Source organism: Manis javanica, chromosome 13, assembly GCF_040802235.1.
Source record: "Manis javanica isolate MJ-LG chromosome 13, MJ_LKY, whole genome shotgun sequence".
Classification (NCBI taxonomy): Eukaryota; Metazoa; Chordata; class Mammalia; order Pholidota; family Manidae; genus Manis; species Manis javanica.
Genome location: NC_133168.1, coordinates 43,245,623 through 43,265,739, shown reverse-complemented (window position 1 = coordinate 43,265,739; position 20,117 = coordinate 43,245,623). Strand labels below are relative to the sequence as shown.

Here is a 20,117-nt window from a genome sequence, read left to right as displayed (position 1 = left end):
GCTAACGTATTCATCTTTGCTTTCCATACCTTTAGTGTCCATTGAAGTAAATATATAGAAAAACAAAGAAAGATTAGTCTATATCATCAATTATAAGTAGAAGGGATGGCTATGACTAATCAATGAGAAGTTTCAATAAATTATGGAAAAGTAAATGCAGATGAGAACAGGTCTCTGGCCAAAACAGGCAGAGCAAACAGTTGCCTGGACTACATAATGTGGGGTGGTAGATGGGATCTACCTGGAATATGCGATGCACAGGTAGAAGATGCCATCTGCCTCAAAGTACATTAGGTTAATTGTCAATTTTACATCTTTCCACTCCTATTTACAGAAAACAATGTCTAGAAAACTCTCTCTCTCTCTCTCTTTCTCTCTCTAGGTTCTTATAGAAATGAAAGTATTTTCCTGGGCAAGTTAAGTTCTAGCACCTGAAACTTCCATTTCATTAGTTACACAACCTTTCTTTTATCTGATGTGCTTCTTCATGTAAGAAACCTTCTCTTTGATGTCATGAAAAAGTTACGGAAATAAATCCTTAGAGCAGTAAATGTAATCCTCGCACTATACTTCCTCTCTCTTCACTAACACTGTTACCTCCTCCCTCGCCATCACTTTCAGCTTTGGCCTTGTTTCCTCTTCCACTGAAAAAGCAGGGCAACCAGATGAGGCCCACCCACCAGCATCTGTGTCCATATGCTTCGCCTTCCCTCTGAGCACAATGGAAGGATAAACTCTACGAAGGCCAACCTCCCCACCTGTGCACTAGAACTCATCCTCCTCCCTCTACTCAGTTATATTTTTCAAGCAATCCTCTCATGTCTCTCTCACATCATTACATTTACTCTTCCTGGTGAAGCTTTCCCAGAAGAGAACAAACATGCCAACTCTACACTTCCGTCCCCTCCATACAGACACATAAACCCCTCTTGGCATGACTTCTACCCCCAGTTGTTATCCTATTTCTCTCCTTCACTGCCAAACTCTTCAAAGGAGCTGTCTTAATTCATTGTCCAAAAACTCTAGTCCCATTTTCCTTGAATCTAATCAAAATAGGCTTTGCTTCCCACCATAGCATGAAAACAGTTCTTGTCAAGTTCTTGCTTGTTGCTGAACTTTGTGTCCAATTCTCAAACCTTGATATTCTTCAGCTCTCAGCAGCACTCGCGAGAGCAGATGATTTCCCTCGTTGGAACTTTTACTCCCAGTATCTTTTGGTTTTCTCCTTCCTTGAGGGATGCTTGTTTTTGGTCTCTTTTCTGATTATTCCTCATTGCCTCAACACGTTAGTGTCAGAGAGTTCTGGGCTTCAGTTCTTTGAGTTATTCTCTTCTCTAACAGTACATACTCTTTGGTGATCTCATTCAGTTTGTGGCTTTAAACATTATCTATACATTGAAAATTATATTGAATCCAGACCTCTCCTTTGAACTCCTTATTTGTATTTCCAGTCTCTACTGGCCATCCCCACTTAAACAGTCATTGGGCATCTCAAACTTGACATGCACTCACAATTTTCTCCTCCTAATCAGTTCCTTCCTATTTTCAACATCAGTTGATGATATGAGTATGTTTCTAGTTCCTCAGGCCAAAACCTTCTACTCATCCTTAATTCCTCTCATACTCTAAGTTGTCAGTAAATCCTTTTGGTGCTAAATATATCCTAAATACAAATGTCCGACCAACTCCACCCTTACAACCCTAACTCAAGCCACCTTCAGCCTTCATGCTACATTACTGCACCAGCCTTCAAAGTGCTCTACTTGCACTCTTGTCACAGACTCTCTATTCTCAACATAGCAATCAAAACAACCATGTCAAAACATCAGTAAGATCATTAATCTGCTCACAATTACCCACTAGCTTCTCCCCTTTCTCAGAGAAAATGCTGTAAAGCCCTGCATGCACTCCTTTGAACACATCTCCTACTATTTACTCTTTGCCGAAACACGCCATGTACGCATTTGTCTCAAGACTTTTGCAATGGGTATTCTTCTCTCTGATAATTTCTGCTTTTAAGTGTCCCCATGGCTTTTTTCTCCAGCATTCTGCAAGTCTTTTCTTGAAAGTCTTTTTCAGGAAGGCCTTCCTTGGGAGCCTTTTAATACTGTAACCTTACCCAACTTGGAAGGCCCTGTTCACTTTCCCTATATCATGTTTCTTTACAGCTTTTCTAACTTACTAACATACTAAATAATGTACTTAGTTAGATTATGCATATACTCTTGATGATTCATAAAATATAATACTGTCATTTTTCCAAACCCAAGATTTATTGAAAAATATGTATTATCTGAAGATTCTCTTTTAGAACTCTTCAGTGTGAATGTACCTCTGGGCTGGGCGGTAGGAAGCACTGCCATTTTCCCAGTATTTTATTTTTGATCATAGTTTTTTGTTTTAACTAGTTCTGTGTGGCCTCATCACTTTATTAAAGTTTTATAATTTTTTCTCCTTACCATTTTGCTCTTTCTCTACTTTATGCAAGAATTCCTGTCCTTGTGGGCAACTTTGCCTTAGAGTTAGAATTCTAAGATTTAGGCCTGAATAATACTTCCATTGTTTTATTTTATTTTCCTAAACTATGCCATTAAAGAGATTATACTAGGTGGCCTGTGTGGAAAGGAGGAGGGTGAAATACTTTAGAGATTCGGCAAGGAGTAGAAGAGAGAGTCTGCCATACTGAGGAAAAGGCAGAATTTCCCTAGTCGGTAGGGAAAACTGTTTCCTCCCAGTTCCTGAGGAGTGCCAAGACCAGAACCAGGTACGAGCTGAAGAGTGACTTGGGTAGTGGTTGAAGCCTAGCCACTGGGTTCTGGTTCCTTCAAAGATGCTCTTTCCTCACAAACAATTTGGGAGCAGGAGACCTTAATTTAAGAAACTAATACTGGCTTGAACAATGAGTATATCTGAAGTGGCCGTGATGGATGGGATGTTCAGTTCTGTATGAAAGATTCCAGATATTGGTAAGATTTTGAGAAGAAGTGTCCCTATAACACCTAAGGTTGATGTTCCCATTAGCCCAACATGTTGGAAACTCAAAGTCAGTTTTAATTTAAGAAAATGCATAACTAGGTGCTTTTTTGGTTTGTGAAAGAAGATTCACAACTAATCCTTAGTTGTTCTTTTACCAGTTTTTCAGAACTTAGATTTATAGCATTTGAGTTATAAGGTGTTTGAGTAACACTGTGATGCTGAATCACTTGGAATACCAGTAAAGAATGTAATAGCTTTGCAATGTGCATTGACTATAAAAGTAGACATTTAAGAAGCTTTAAACTATAATTATTTTCCCATATGAAAAGTTACAAGTCATATAGTTTAAATTAAAATGGTAAAGTTCAGACACCTCACTTTCATCTGAAATAATACTAGCAATGCATTTTAGGCATTGTCAAATTGTCAAACTCAATCAAATAACCCTAAACCTGGAGTTCTGTTTGTTTTCTAGATTTTACCCTCTTCACTCTTTTTTCAACAGAGCTGAACACTGTGCCCAGAACAAGTCTTTCAAATATTTCTCATTTCACTCTGACTGAAAGCACAGATCCTTGAAATGAACACAAGACCCTCTTTGAGCAGGCATACCATATTCCTCCCATCCTGTCCCTATGACCCTACCCAGTAGCTGATGCTATTTCAGCTGTTCTAGCCTCCTTGCTCTTTGCCAAATACACCAGGAGTATTTCTACCTTAGGACCTTTGTCTTTGCCATATCCTCTGCCTGGACGCTCTCCCCAGTAAATCCATAATCAGTTCTACACACTCCTTGCTGTGATTTAGAGCAAATTGCTTAAAACTCTGTGCCTCATTATCCCATTTATAAAGGTAGAAAAATGACAATGCTTAACCTAAAGCCTTGCTGTAGGGTTAAGTTAGTTATCAAATGTAAAGTACTTAGAACAGCATGGGACATAGAGTAAATACTACAGAAACTTACACTAGTACAATTTGTACTAAAGACCCCAGCAGGTGTTCAGGATCACCTGATCATCCATTTAAAAAGCAAAGTTCCAAAGTGTTATTTGTAAGGCACATCAATATATCTTTGTGAATTCTAAAATGTAAGTTAGTTTGATTCTGAGTGGTAGAAACAATTCCTGATATAAACTCTAATTATTTACAGAATTCTTCTCCCTAAAAGACTAAAACACGTTCAATAAATGCATGTACAGAAAACCCTCTGTTCACTAATGTTTGATGCAAACACACATTTAACAATTTCTTCACTTTCACACTCACAGTAAACCTTCTCATTCATTGTGATATATGGAAAATTATCTTCACTATAGATTGAGAGGTTAAGTATAATTTACTGTGCAACTAATCTTTGAAAACTGACCACAGCACAGCAGTAAAAATCACTCTAAATGTGGAGTTATTTGGATTCATATATGAGCTCTACAACTTTACAGCTGTGTAAATGGGTGAAGAAGTTACTTAAACATCCTAAGACTTACTTTCCCCAGCTCTGAAATAGTGGATAATGCTTACTAAATTGACTTTTCAAAGCTGCTTGGAGGATAAAATGGAATAATGCATTTTTCAAACCTACATTATTAATAATAATGATAAATGTGTTCAACATTCACTATCCACCATGAACTGTGCTATATAAATTATCTTATTCTCAGAAAAATTATTATTTTCTTGTAAGTACTTTGAATATCCTCATTGTTAAATGAAACTAAATCTTAGAATTCCAGTAGCTTGTAGTTTAAAGAAATAATAACATTTCTACACATTAGTATTCTTTCTGAAATAAGTGATTGATCATGACAATCACTGTTCAATGATATTAGATATCATAAAATTCACTAATTCAATGCTACACTTATTGTGAAATAATTAACACCCATTTCTCACCTTATAAAATTATAACTTTTGTCTAGACCTTACTTGAAATTAAGTGTACCAATAATAATCTAGGAACATAACACCCTTTTTAAAATTTTTAAACAGAGGTTTTAATACACAATACATGTAGTAAAATATGCTCCCCATTTGTGGGAAAATAGGAGAGATAGCTTTTAAATATTTCTCTCACAGGTACACTGTTCAGGATTAATCATAAGGTTTTAAGAATTTTTTAAATGTTTTGTATGCTGAATATTTATATGCAATATAGAAGTACATTTTACCATAGTCAATACTATACACAGAACATCATAATTCATTGAATGGGGAGAAGAAAAGACATTAAAACTAAGAAACAAACAAGTACCCTTTTCCGAGTCTTCTCCTTTAGGAAAGGCCGGATCACTGTATACAGGGCATGGATATACCATGGTTGATTGACAAAATGAATTCCTCCAAATCGTGCTGGGAAACTATCCTAGAGTAACATGGAGGGAGAAAAATCAAAACATACTTTCATATATTGAGAATGCTTAAGGGAGGTCACATGATATGTTTGTTATTCTTTAACACTTAAAACACTTAAATAAGATTATCTGCACAGTTACAGAGGAGAAACTTACTGCATTAAACATTATAGCTTTCATATATTAACTGAAGCAATATGCAATAAAGCAAGTCTTTCTCAAAAATTGGTTATTAATAAGAATTTCAGCTTTTTAGGAGTGCCATATTTTAAACTTATAACTACAAAATCATTATAGGCCAAGAAACAGAAATAAAAGGCATTAGAGATTTGTCAAATAATGAGTCTGTGTTTGATAACTGTTTACTTAAATTACTTATATTGAAGTATTTAAATTAAAATGTTTTATTAAGTTTCACTGTAGTCATGTACAATGTGAGCACTGTCAGATATCAAAACTCACTCTCTTTATCTTATTATTTCATCAACTCTATTATAAACATTTTCCTTTCCTTATTTCAACCATAAAATAAATAGAAAACCTACTTTAGCAAAAGGAAAACCTAGAGTCATGGTTTAAGAAGTCTGGAGATGCATTTTACTCATTTGGAGGAAAACGGGGCTGTCGTAAAGCCATCCTCCTCAGCAAGAACTCAGCTGTGTAAGATTTGAAGTGATGTATAGAGGTGTTTCCTTGCCATCTATAGCTAAATACTGCATCCCACACCATAATATGAAAGAATCCTTAAGCCCAGTGAATTGCAACCTTTGACAATGCACTTGAATATGCTGTGGATTCCAGATAAATGAAACCTGATTCTTGCCATTTACTATTTCAAAACTCCACACTGAACTAACTACTAAAATCTTCTTTAAAAAAACCATACCACTAGAGATGTCTATGAAATGGCATCATAATAAACTGACATTCTTCTGGGTTCTACTTAGAGCATGAACAAGAACAAAAGAAAAGGAACTAAAATAATAGCATATGTATTTTTTAAATTTAAATTTTTCCTTGAGGAAGATTCTCTGGTGAAAAACATGCACAGCGTATGACCATTTAAATATTTTGGCTTTGGAGGGGATACTTATGAGCATAAATATTTAATTTATGATTTTGTGTATTGTTTTTCAGAGATGATGAACTTTTTTTTGCAAAACAGTACCTATGTCTCAGAATAACACACAATGGAAAAACAACAGTACTTAAAAAACACTAGAATGGGTAAAGGTAAAAAAATGTCTCCTTTTATGTTGTGTCTTACTTCTTTCATAAATATGTAGTTTTCTTCTATAACACTGTCAGAAGAGATCATTACAATAAGAAATAAATCACGCTGACATTCAGATATAGTATGTTTTTGAGTTATGGTACTTTTACACATAAAAAGAAGATAAATAATGTGTCTACAATAAAGAGAATACTAAGATAAACATCCATGTGTTCTCCACTTAGCTTAAGAAATAGCACATAGTTCGTAACCTGGAAGTTCACTGTATTCATATTCTTTCACCCTCCCCCCACATTAAAAAATTTTGTATAACTCCTTTCCTTACATTTTATAAATGTTATATATTTTGCCTATTTATTTTTTGTGTATTTTATTTATTTTTATACTTTATATTTTTCCTACATATTTATGTACCCCTAAAATATACCATTAAGTTTATTAAGTACATAAATTTTACACAAATGTCACATAGTGGATATATTCCGTTGTCACATAACATTGCTCTTGAGGTTCACTGTGTCTGAGATTCATACGTGTTATGCACAGCAGTAGCACACTGTCATGGTACCATTGTGTGGTATACCATAATTAATTTTCTCCTGTCAATGCACAGTGCTTTCCAAATATTTTGTTTTGCCATTACCAACACTGCTGCTCTGCACACTTAATTCTTGGATGTTTCCTGTGCATATGTGCGTAAGTGTATATGCAGGGTATATACCTAAAGTGTTAATGTTGAGTAATAGACTGCATGTAATTCAACTTTACAACATTGGTAACAGCAATTGTACCAATTTATAACCCTCCTTCCCCCAGTAATGCAGAAAGTCTGAGGTGTTCCACATACCACACTTGGTATTGTCAATCTTTCTAATTTTTACCAATATACTGGGTATAAAATAGATTTCCATGTAACTTTGATTTACTAGTTCCTTTGCATTTGCTCCATTTGTTTAATCCCATCGTTAATAACATTGTTTAATAACAGAATAATTTTACACTTAGATCTTTTGTTTCTGCATCTTTGAGGATGTGAATTTGCTATTTCTGCTGATCTTGTTTGTAGTACCTGGTTTATGGTGAGCTCATATTGGCTGATATTAATCACTGAGAATCCTACAGGAGTTGCCTTAAGAATGCACTCTCCCAGACAAGATCTCTACAGCTCCTACTAGTTGCTATCAACCTGGTTTGGCTTTAATTTATTTTCCCATTTTGGAGTTTCTCTATGCAGTGTATATTCAAATCTCAGAGCTATATGATGGTCTCAGATTATCAGGGAAGACTATTATCCTCATTATTAATGCTAATATTATTATTTTTTCACCTGGATATGGAAGAGACAGAGAGGTTCACTTAAAGGTTTCCTGGCCAGCAGGGATTTTCCCAGTACAAACTTATCCCAGGAGTATAACACCTGGAGGAATGCAGGACCTCACATCAATGTGTGCAAGCTAGTCTCTGCTCCTGCCTACCTCCTCACCCCGGGCAATCATTATTGTCTAAAGCTCTAGGTTCCTGCATTAACACTTGTCTTCAGAACTACTCAGGCTTTGCTTATTCTCCTGTTTGTCTGTCCCCAGCAGACTTTAAGAGTTTAGCTCTGAGAGTATCTGTCTCATGTTCCCCAGAGTTCAACACAGCATCTGGAAATATTTTTGTTGTGATTTATCCAACATCTTGGTGTTTCATGGCTGGAAGATCTTCAAAAATTTTTAATCTGTTGCCTACCTGAAGCAGAACCACTTAGTACACTTTCAAATATACTCCTGGATGAGCATTTGATCTCTAAAACAAGACTGAATGAGCACCAGCTTTTAAATTATTAAGCCAAACATCCTAGCTAAGTGATTTTTAAACTTTGAGAATCATATGAAGGACATACTTCTTCAATCCTGACAAATGGATATGCCCACATATAAACATATCTTACACATGATTTCATGGGGTTTCTTGGATACACTGTTAGACACAGAATGCTTGATCAGTACCAAATCACAGTTGAGACAGGATTAATAGAAGGGAAATCAGCGACTTCGCCATCAAATTAATCTAGATAAAAATTCTGACATACTGCCACCTGTGTTCCATCAGGTATCCAAGTCCAAAACAAGGACATAATCCTTGATTCTTTCCTTTTCCTCACTGTAATACCCACTTTGTTTTCTTTCTTCTCTTTGTGGTATTACAGTTACATGTGTGCCACACTTTTTGTAGTTGTACCACAGTCCTCAGATACTCTGATATGGATTTGTTTTTTCAGTCTATGTTCTCTTTGCCTTTAAGTTTTGGAGGTTTCTATTGATACATTCTGAACCTCAAAGATTCTTTCCTTAGTCATGTCCAGTCTACTAATAAGCCTCTCAAAGGCAAGCTTTAGAGGGAAAATTGTCTACAGCAGTGTCTGGACCCCACCTTCTGCTTTCTAGGGGCCACTCTGAAGCTGAGAGGCTGCTGGGATGGCAGCAGTGAGAGGGTGGAGACAGCAGTTTCTTGACCCCTGGGACACATCTTCAGGGTTGGCATCTCAAAACCAAGAGACGGGTCACAGTCCTCCCCTAACTTTAATTCCTCCTATTCTTCCAATGAGGTTTTAAGCACCAGCTTCCAGTATTTAAATTCATTTGTCCTTGAATTATCCAGAGAGATTTCTATTTTGTGTGATGAATTCTGATCCAGACTATGCCTGATTCATCTTTATATTCCAGTATTTTGAAAATGTGTGTGTCCCAGATCAAAGTTAGATGAATGTTTACTGAATGGAATAGATTCTATTTTACTATTTAAGTAAACTATCTTCTCTGAGCCACAATTGCCTTGTCTGCAAAATGGGAGCAATATTTAATAAAACTGCTAATGGCTAACCATAGTGGTTTTTCACTGAGCACACCACCTAGATATTGATCTATCACATTAACTATGAACCCCCAATTTACACATGTGGAAATGACAATGGAGGCAATTTAATAATTCAGTTTAGCAGGTAGTTGTGTGGCCCTAATTAACACTACATAGTACAAGATAATAATCAAAATAACACCACCATACAATAGGCTCTGCTGGCCACACTGCTCTTCATGGGAGATAATGAAATAAAAAAATGCCTTGCAATTTGTGAGAGCACAGCCGAGGTGAGCTAAAGAAAGTTAGTAGAATTTTTTCCTTCCAAAAGTTGCCAGTTCACCTGCTTCCATTCCTTTTTCCTTGAGCGGAGCACTGTGCTTGATGCGCACTGACACTGACTTGCCTGAATGCTTCAGTTAATGGAACCGCGGCTCACCAAAGCTCTAGAGGAATTCAGCATTTCTCCAAGCCTCTGTTGACCATTTACACAAATAAGTATATTCTTTTTGGAGAAGATGGATTTGTAAGTACCCCCAGCATGCAATATATGAGTTTTCCAAGATTTGATGGCTGTTGTGAACAATTGCAAAATAAGGTCAATTAAAATAAAGCCTCTAACTTCTCCTCATTGGTATATAAACAGTATAGACAACAGAGACATCAGTACTATAGGCACTATATAGAGAGGTAAGTATATTTATATGAATATCTGATATGCAGAATATATACTTAATATATATAGTGCTAATTATACATATACATAATGCTAACTATACATAATACATACATGCTAATTCAAATATACACAGGTGAATTATGCATACATTTCTAGCAAAAATATGTTTGCAGCAAATGTCTACCTATTCAGGAAGAAAAATTGGAGAATTGGAACTATTAACAATTATTCAAAATTTTTAGTTGATTTTGATGAAATATAAAAATCGTGTGTTGCCATAATACTATTACAAGAAACTTGTCAGATTTGAGAAAACATAAATCAGTATAATTTCTGGCGCAAACAAGGTATAGTTTGTGTTCTTGAATATGAGCAAAATGAACTTTTCTATGATTATTAAATGTACAGCTTTAGTCTTGTTTCACAAGACTGTTGAGGGTTCCTAAACCTATCAACCATGTTTAAAATTGTCCTAAGTATAAACATAAGCAAAGATTACATGTGTAACCCTGTTTAATTCACAATTAAATCTAAGTTTTTTAATGTCTTTTTTTTTTGCTTCTCCCTTTCCTGCACTTTTTTGAAGCATCTAGTTTAAATTACTATACACATTATAGCAGTGTATATAGTGGTAAGTTGTAGCACCCAGCACTTAGAAATTACACCTTTAATTCCATAAATCTTTCCCTAAAATAATACCAGGATAAAAAATATTACGCTATTCTTTTATGATGCTTTCAGTATAAATACAGAGCACACTTACTGTAGAAATTTTGAACGCAAAATAAAGTATAGTAACAACAAGTCACTCATAACCTTACCAACCAGAGACAAAAGCAATACTTCAAACATCTGGGGGTGTGCTTCCAATATTTTCAGTTAAGTTTTCTATAGATGACATGAACTTCTAACAGTCTGGAATTATGGTAACAGTTTTTAATAATGGTTCATAGGTGTATAACACATACAATACCAGCCTCTCTAAAAGTGTGCCTAAGTATGAAAAGTAGGTGACTATTGTAGCAGCTGGTACTATTTGTTCCTAAGGTAGCACCAAAATTAAGTTCCCTTCAGATGCGTTTAGACTTATTAAAACTGGTCTGCTTTGGCATGCTAACCACACCGTCTTTTCCTAAGTATCTTTTGAGGGTATCCTTCCTAGAGAGTATATTATTTGTATACCTCAGACCCATCTTTCAGAATGCTGTATTAGCTATTTGTATCCATGCCCTACTGTCTTCTAGAAGGTTAAGATTCCTGAAGGAAGTCATGTTTGCCCTCCTTCCAAAGCCCTCCTCGCATTCCCTGCCACTAACATCCTGTGCAGTATCTATAACTGCAACACTGGACCTGTAGTTGTGATCCCATATATTTAGTCTCATCAACAGTGGACAGACACATCAGCCCAAGTCATTCAATTGTTTTCATGAGGGAAACTAAGATTTTTACCAAAACATTCTAACTAGTGTCTTCTGCCAAACTGAGAGGAGACAGCCAGAAAGCTATTTAATTACCAGTTAATTGGGCTGTCTTTTTCTGTGCCTGTCTCATAACTGGTAATGAGCCATATGTAAATGAAGGCAAGTAACAGATTGAAAACAAAGGATCTTGACTGCAGTACAGAGAAATGAGTTTAAGTTGGGATTGTACACATGAGGAGGAGGCTTCCCCTCCATCCTCTTAACTTCTAACTGCGAATTAAAGCCTCATGCTATCCAGGTAGGCATAATAAAGGAAGTTAGTTAGATGCAAAGAATTGTATAGAAGCAAAATTTCACCAAAAAGAGTAATTGCTCTGCTATATAGGGAAACAATAATGACTAACATTTTTGCAATCAGTTTATTTAACACTGAGAGCTTGTTATCAGAAAAAAGAGGAAAAATATCATTAAATGATTGAAGTAATGACTAGTCAATTCCTGTTACAGGAATAAATCAACCTTCAAAGATATATAACATTGTATTTCAAAATAAGCACTTAAAGCTTTCTATTTAATAAGCAATCCCTGAAACAAAAAGCACATAAATTGTGGATTTTAGTTGTCAAGATTCCTCAAGAAAATAGTGTCTTAATTTCAATAAGTGTTTTAAGAAACATGGATTAACCATGATGGATCATTTAAGAGTGATTACACTGTATAAAAATTTCCCATTAATATGTGCCATTATAGGTAAATTTTTTAGAATTCAAGATTTTTAGATATAACATATTTTGAAATGAGTTTGCCCACCCAAATGTCAAAATTCTAAATCCAAATATTCATTAAAATATAAATAACTTTTTAGGTTAAATTTTTAAATTTGAAAATTGATGTTCTTAGAGTTGCATTTGCATATTTTGCAGTGTCTCTTTTTTAAGACCTTTGTCAATGTGTCAGCTATTGTTTAAGTTGTCTATCATAGATCAATGTGTCAACATGTATTCTATTAAGGGTGGTCCTCAGAATGTGCTTTACCCAATGGCAAATATATGTCTGGCATTTCTATTTAAAAAATTGCCATTTTCCCCCATCCTATATCCATCAATATTTGATTAAAGCAGACTACATGACAACGCGACTCCAAAGAATTTTCTCTTTTGCCCTGTCATCCTCCTTTTATGAAATTCAGTTCTCGTTATAGATATGTGCAAACTTTGCTCTTTTTCACTTTTGTCTGAGGGTGCCCTCTGGTTTTATTTTTAAGTTAATTAGAAATGACACCCAAGTAAAAAGATGTTGCCTGATACTTTCCTTACAAAGCACATAAACAAAAGCTTAGAGGGAGTTACTGGAGGCCTATCTCTTCTCAAAGCAAATTACTAGAAAACCTGACATACAATTATACAGTGTCAAATAATTATGTCCTTTAAATTATGAGAGGATATATGCTATAGGGAGAGCAGGTCTCACACCAACATTTTGAAGACAGAGGGATTTGACTGCATTGTTCTGGTGATTTTCCAATCAGCATTTATTATTTTAACTGAAAGTCTTTCAACCGCCACTCAGAGGATTAGGAGGCATCTTCTCAGGTCACTGAAAACACAATCAAGGGCTGCTCCAGTATATGAAGACCAGGGAAAGGCAAAGAAGTACCCTGGCCTCGTCCAAGGTGACACGTGATTATCGTCTGCTCACATGAAAACGGCAGTTGGTGATGTTCTTGCTTATCATTGTAATCTTAATGGAGACCATCAGTTCCAAATTTAAATTTTGTTTCTAAATCTTAAATAACAATATATTTGGCTTGTCTAAATCTACAATGAATAACCTCACCTCCTCTTTCACCAGTAAATGATCACTTGCAAATAATGGTTAAATACTGATTCCACTGAAAAAAACACAATTCTATTCCATTTTTTAATTCTTCTGCTATGTTTTCACACATGTATTGAAGTAATCCATAACTCTTCTGGCTTTTAGCTTCCAGTGATAAGTCCACTTACCTCTAGAGAAACTTGTCTCTCTCAGCAAAAACATCCCTGTCACTGTCCTTCTGTCAGCCACAAACACAGAATTACTAAGGGACCAAAGGGAACTGGTATGGAGAGAAAGCCCATAGAGTACATACACTATGACTATGTGACTAAGGGCTTCTGGGATTTGTGGGCTACAAGTGCCTAACCTAGCTCAAATCCCAGGCATACTCTAATTCCAATTATTTTTAGCTAGATAGAGCTCTAATTCTAGACAAATCATTATTCTGTCACTGTTTTCCTGAGCCTACAGTTGATCACTTGGGGCTGGCTAACTTTGCTTCAAATACAACCCACCTTACACTGTGAAGGACCCTGGAACACAGCATTGGCATGTTAGTATAGATAAATCCCTAGGAGAAGACTCTCAGATTGCACTGGTGACTCAGTGGCATCAATCTTGCATATGGAGGGGAATGTCTGAGTCTTGAGTACAGCCAAATATAGACAACTTAGTGGGATATTATATAAAATATATCTAGCTAAAAATAATTCTTAAAGGGAAACCAACACTGAAAACTAATTTGAAACATGCTTAGCTATCATGTAACTGAATGGGCAAGATCTCTTTTTTGTGAGCAAAATAAGTGTGGTGCTCTTCCCAGCTACTTTTCCTGTCAAAGAAGGTTGGTAACAGATTGAAGCAAATCACAGCAACAGTCTTAACATGAAGGCACAAAGCTTATTTAAATTAGTTGCTGCTGAAGTGTGCCTGGTACGTTCAAGGGGTGAGACAGCCTGGAGAACATGACCAAAGCCATCCTGACACCTCTTCATAATCCGTGAAATACCAACTTCAATCAAGTATAACAGCAGGAGAGAACGTTAAGTAAAAACTGCTGCCTGATAAAAATGTTACATCACCATCTTTCTTAGTCTCTTTTATTAAAACTGAATGCACAGGAATGGTAACAAATAATGGTGGATTTCTAATCAAAATAAAACATATAGTAACTTTTTATGGCCTCTATGTTCCCACTTGTAGCTCCAATCTCTACATCAGCTGCAGCAAGAAGGTCTCACTATTACCCCAGCCAGTGTATCAATAATGGATTAGGTGTCCCACTTGACCTGTAAACTACTTTAGTGACACACACTCAGAAGAGCTGATGTTCCCATATTCACAATGGCCAAAGGGGAGTTAAGCAGCAGAACTTCATCTAGAGGAACTGAGAAGAGCCAATCATTAAAAGAATTAGGCAGAAGTCCTTAAGTGGATATTTCAGGACACATGCCTACATCAGGCATGTGAAACTAGCTACAATTGTTTCTAGTGATGGAACTTGGCAAGACATGACCCGTCATTTTCTCCTGAGGGAATATAAATTAGGAACAGTCCTAAAAGAAACCTCAAAACATACTCCTCTGTCCCCTATTACTGGATCTAGAAATCAATTGTAGGGAAATTCTCATTAATTGGGGCAAAAGTTTATGTGCAACAGTGTATGGTACATATTGAGGAAAACACTGGAATCGTTTTAAGTTTATTTCAACAAAACAGTGAATATAATATTAAAGAGCCACTACAGTAGCATCTTCATATAATTCTTAATGACAGAAAATTATCAAAATATATTAGGTCAATAAATTAGGAAAAAATTATTCTAAAAAGGAATATAAAAGACTTAGAAAAATACATCAAAATATTAGGCTGTTAATACTGTATAATAGAATAACACATGAAATTTATTATTTGTCTATTTTATATTTTTCCAGTGTTCTAAAATGACCATGTACCATACACCCATTCATGTACATGTATACACAAACTTATAAATATATATAATAGTAAAAATATCATATACTTTTAAAAAATTAACACAAAGACAACAATAAAGTGCTCTAACCATTGATTAATTTTGACAAATATGTACTGAAAACTACTCAAGCTGAGGGAATGTTAAGGGGAATGTGAAAGAGGCAGAGTCCTTACCTTGAAGGGATTTATTTTCTGGTAAAGAGAATAACATAAAACAAGGAAAGACAATTTCCACATGGTGTTATGAGGTTCGAAGGAGAGAAAGAATGACAGATTGAAGAGAAAAATTGGAATGAGGAGGAAAGAACTTCCCAAAGAGGCAGTGCTCAGATATTGGGGTATCAGTGAGCACCTGCTGGTGGTGGGTGAGGCAGTGGTATCAGGAGAAGATGGTGTCCCAGGGAGGAGTGGTAGAACCAGAGATGGGAAGACTGGGCCCTCCTGCAGTGTACAGCTGCCAGGACCGTTTGTCAGGAGTTGAAGTTAAGTGTGAGGAAGTATTGTCAGGGTGGCTGAGAAGGTGATTTTGGAGTCTGCTTGGACTGTCTAGGTTGTCTTACCTGGTATTCTTGAGAAGAGAGAGGCACATTGCAGTTGTGCTGTAAGGAACATTAATGTACCAGGGGTGTGTAGTTTCTAATGGAAATCTGACATTTTAATAAGATTTTTAGTTTAGTAACTTTTTTAAATGACCAAGGAATATGAGACATATCATCTACCAGGTCCTCCAGTCATGACCACTTACCACTGGGCAGCAGGGAGGGATGGGCTGGTGAGGGTTAGGGATAGGATAGCACTGGAGTAAACTTGGAAACTTGGGAACAGATGGAAATAGGGTGGAATAAGGGTTGTGGGTGTCTCTGGTGCACATTTCTCAAACTTAGAAACAATGATTTTATGCTTTCACCTACCCAGTTTCTTTGATAAATCTTTACAAAATGTCCTACTTTACTTGATTTGAAGTGTGGAAAAAATGAAGTTGGAGACATGAGGTCAAAGCTACTAGTTACCATGCAGGTAACTAGATACTAAATTTGAGTTACAGCAAGGTGTTAACTATAAAAGGAAAACAAGGTACACAAAATGAAAATATGGGAAGATAAGAGCTATAAAACTAGATGGGATTAAAGATGGCAGTGTGAGAGGAGAGACAGAGGCTTCCTCCTAAAACTGGATACACTTAGAAAATTTAATTGGCACAACTAATCCTGAGAGAGCAACAGGAAAGAGGACGGCATCAGACTGCACACACCTGGAGAAAAGAGCAGACCTCAGCGAACCGGGTAAAATATTAAAAAGCATCTCATTGTTGGAGATTAAAGATGGCAGCGTGAGAGGAGAAAGAGGCTTCCTCCTAAAACTGGATACAATTAGAAAACATAATTGGCGCAACTAATCCTGAGACAGCAACAGGAAAGAGGACTGCGTCAGACTGCACACACCTGGAGAAAAAAGCAGACCTCAGCGAACTGGGTAACATACCAGAGGTGTGGCTCCGTGGGAACCGAGCCCCTCCCCCACCCCAGCTCACGGGTGGAAGAGATACAGAGCAGGGCGGGAGTGGAAGGCCTGGGATTGCTGAATACATAGCTCCAGAGATCTGCTCTGGGAGAACAACCTACATTTCATGGTGCTTTCATGAGACTCACATGACTACCAGGTTGGAAAGTTAATACAGGCAGAGTTCCTGGAGAGACTGGGATTCTAGCTGCTTGTGGAAAGCAGGGATCCATATCTGGCTGATCTGGGACAAAAACATACCTGTGTGCCCGGCCCACTGGCTCAGGCAGTGGAGACAGGCACAGAAGCCAGGAGGCGGGGAACAGCTCTTTCCTCCCCCCAGTACCGCTCCCCTGTGACTCCTTACATTGCGTCAGGGGCTGAGCAGCTCCAGAATAGAGCTTCTGGACACTAGAGGGAGCCATATACAAACATGAAACACCAAAGGAACTTTGTCCAGAGTAAAATTGTTAATACAACTCTAGAGAAAGATTTAAATGATATGGACCTTGTGACTCTTCCTGAAAGGGAGTTCAAAATAAAAATCACCAACATTCTAATGGAGGTACAGAAAGACATCCAAGAACTCAGGAATGAATTCAGGTCAGAGATCCAATTGTTGAAGAGCACGATGGAGGGTATTAAAAGCAGGTTGAATATGGTGGAGGAGACAATAAATGAAATAGAAACTAGAGCAGAGGAATACAAAGAAGCTGAGGCACAGAGAGAAAAAAGAAATCTAAAAGTGAAAGAATATTGAGAGATCTGTGTGACCAATCCAAGTGGAACAATATTCGCATTATAGGGATACCAGAAGAAGAGAGAGAGAGAAAGGGATAGAAAGTGTCTTTGAGGAGGTAGTTGCTGAAAACTGCCCCAATCTGGGGAAGGAGATAGTCTTTCAGGCCATGGAGATCCACAGATCTCCGAACACAGGGACCCAAGGAAGACAACACCAAGACACATAGTAATTAAAATGGGAAAGATCAAGGATAAGGACAGACTGTTAAAAGTAGCCAGAGGCAAAAATAAGATCACATACAAAGGAAAGCCCATCAGGCTAACATCAGACTTCTCAGCAGAAACCTTACAGGCCAGAAGGCAGTGGCGTGATGTATTTAATGCCATGAAGAAGAAGGGCCTGAAACCAAGATTACTTTATCTAGTAAGATTATCATTTAAATTTGAAGGAGGGATTAAACAATTTCCGGATAAGCAAAAGCTGAGAGAGTTTACCTCCCACAAACCATCTCTGCAGTCTATTTTGGAGGGATTGCTATAAATGGAAGTGTTCCTAGGGTTGGATAGCTGTCACCAGAGGTAATAAATCCACAGTAGGGAGGGTGGAGCAGCTGATTGCAAGGCAAATGCAAAATTAAATTGACTATCCCCAAAGCCAATCAAGGGATAGAGAAAAAGTACAGAATTTGATACCTAATATATACAAAATGAAGGAGGAAGAAAAGGAGGAGAAATAGAAGGAGAAATAGAAAAGAACCTTGAGATTGTGTTTGTGAAAGCATACTGAGTTAAGATAGACTCTTAGATAGTAAGGAAAGTAACCTAGAACCTTTGGTAACCATGAATCTAAAGCCTGAAATGGCAATAAGTACATACCTATCGATAATCACCCTAAATGTAAATGGATTGAATGCACCAATCAAAAGACATAGAGTAATAGAATGGATAAAAAAACAAGACCCATGTATATGCTGCTTACAAGAGACTCATCTCAAACCCAAAGATATGCACAGACTAAAAGTCAAGGGATGGAAAAAGATATTTCATGCAAACAATAAGGAGAAAAAAGCAGGTGTTGCAGTACTACTATCATACAAAATACACTTCAAAACAAAGAAAGTAAAAAGAGATAAAGAAGGACATTACATAAAGATAAAGGGCTCAGTCCAACAGGAGGATATAACCATTATAAATATATATGCACCCAACACAGGAGTACCAGCATATGTGAAACAAATACTAACAGAACTAAAGGAGGAAATGGAATGCAATGCATTCATTTTAGGAGACTTCAACATGCCACTCACCCCAAAGGACAGATCCACCAGACAGAAAATAAGTAAGGAGACGGAGGCACTGAACAACACACTAGAACAGATGGACCTAATAGATATCTATAGAACTCTACACCCAAAAGCAACAGGACACACATTCTTCTCAAGTGCACATGGAACATTCTCCAGAATAGACCACATACTAGCCCACAAAAAGAGCCTCAGTAAATTCAAAAAGATTGAAATCCTACCAGCCAACTTTTCAGATCACAAAGGTATAAAACTAGAAATAAATTGTACCATGAAAGCAAAAAGGCTCACAAACACATGGAGGCTAACAACACACTTCTAAATAGTCAATGGATCAATGACCAAATTAAAATGGAGACCCAGCAATATATGGAAATAAATGACAAAAACAACACAAAGCCCCAACTTCTATGGGACACAGCGAAAGCAGTCTTAAGAGGAAAGTATATAGCAATCCAGGCATATTTAAAGAAAGAAGAACAAACCCAAATGAATAGTCTAACATCACAGTTATCAAAATTACAAAAAGAAGAACAAATGAGGCCTAAAGTCAGCAGAAGGAGGGACGTAATAAAGATCAAAGAAAAAAATAAACAAAATTGAGAAGAATAAAACAATAGAAAAAATTCAGTGAAACCAAGAGCTGGTTCTTTGAGAAAATAAATAAAATAGATAAGCCTCTAGCTAGACTTATTAAGAGAAAAATAGAATCAACACACATCAACAGAATCAGAAATGAGAAAGGAACCATCACGGCAGATCCAACAGACATACAATGAATTATTAGAGACTACTATGAAAACCTATATGCTAAGAAGCTGGAAAACCTAGAAGAAATGGACAACTTCCTAGAAAAATACAACCTTCCAAGACTGACCAAGGATGAAACACAAAATCTAAACAAACCAATTACCAGCAAAGAAATTGAAGTGGTAAACAAAAAACTACCCAAGAAAAAAACCCCTGGGCCAGATGGATTTACCTCAGAATTTTATCAGACATACAGAGAAGATCTTATACACATTCTCCTTAAAGTTTTCCAAAAAATAGAAGAGGAGGGAATACTCCCAAACTCATTCTATGAAGCCAACATCACCCTAATACCAAAACCAGGCAAAGACCTAACCAAAACAGAAAATTACATACCAATATCCGTGATGAAAGTAGATGCAAAAATTCTCAATAAAATATTAGCAAACTGAATTCAAAAATATATCAAGAGGATCATAAACCATGACCAAGTGGGATTCATCCCAGGGATGCAAGGATGGTACAACA

General features: G+C 36.6%; 1 protein-coding gene across 1 annotated transcript in view; it reads right to left on the bottom strand.

Moving 5' to 3' along the window:
• Positions 1-20,117, bottom strand: part of CLVS2 (clavesin 2) — a 74,980-nt gene that overhangs the window by 16,951 nt on the left and 37,912 nt on the right. The window contains exon 4 of the mRNA XM_017651852.3: positions 5,225-5,335. Within this exon, the coding sequence (XP_017507341.2) occupies positions 5,225-5,335 (111 nt within the window). The remainder of the gene's footprint in view (positions 1-5,224; positions 5,336-20,117) is intronic.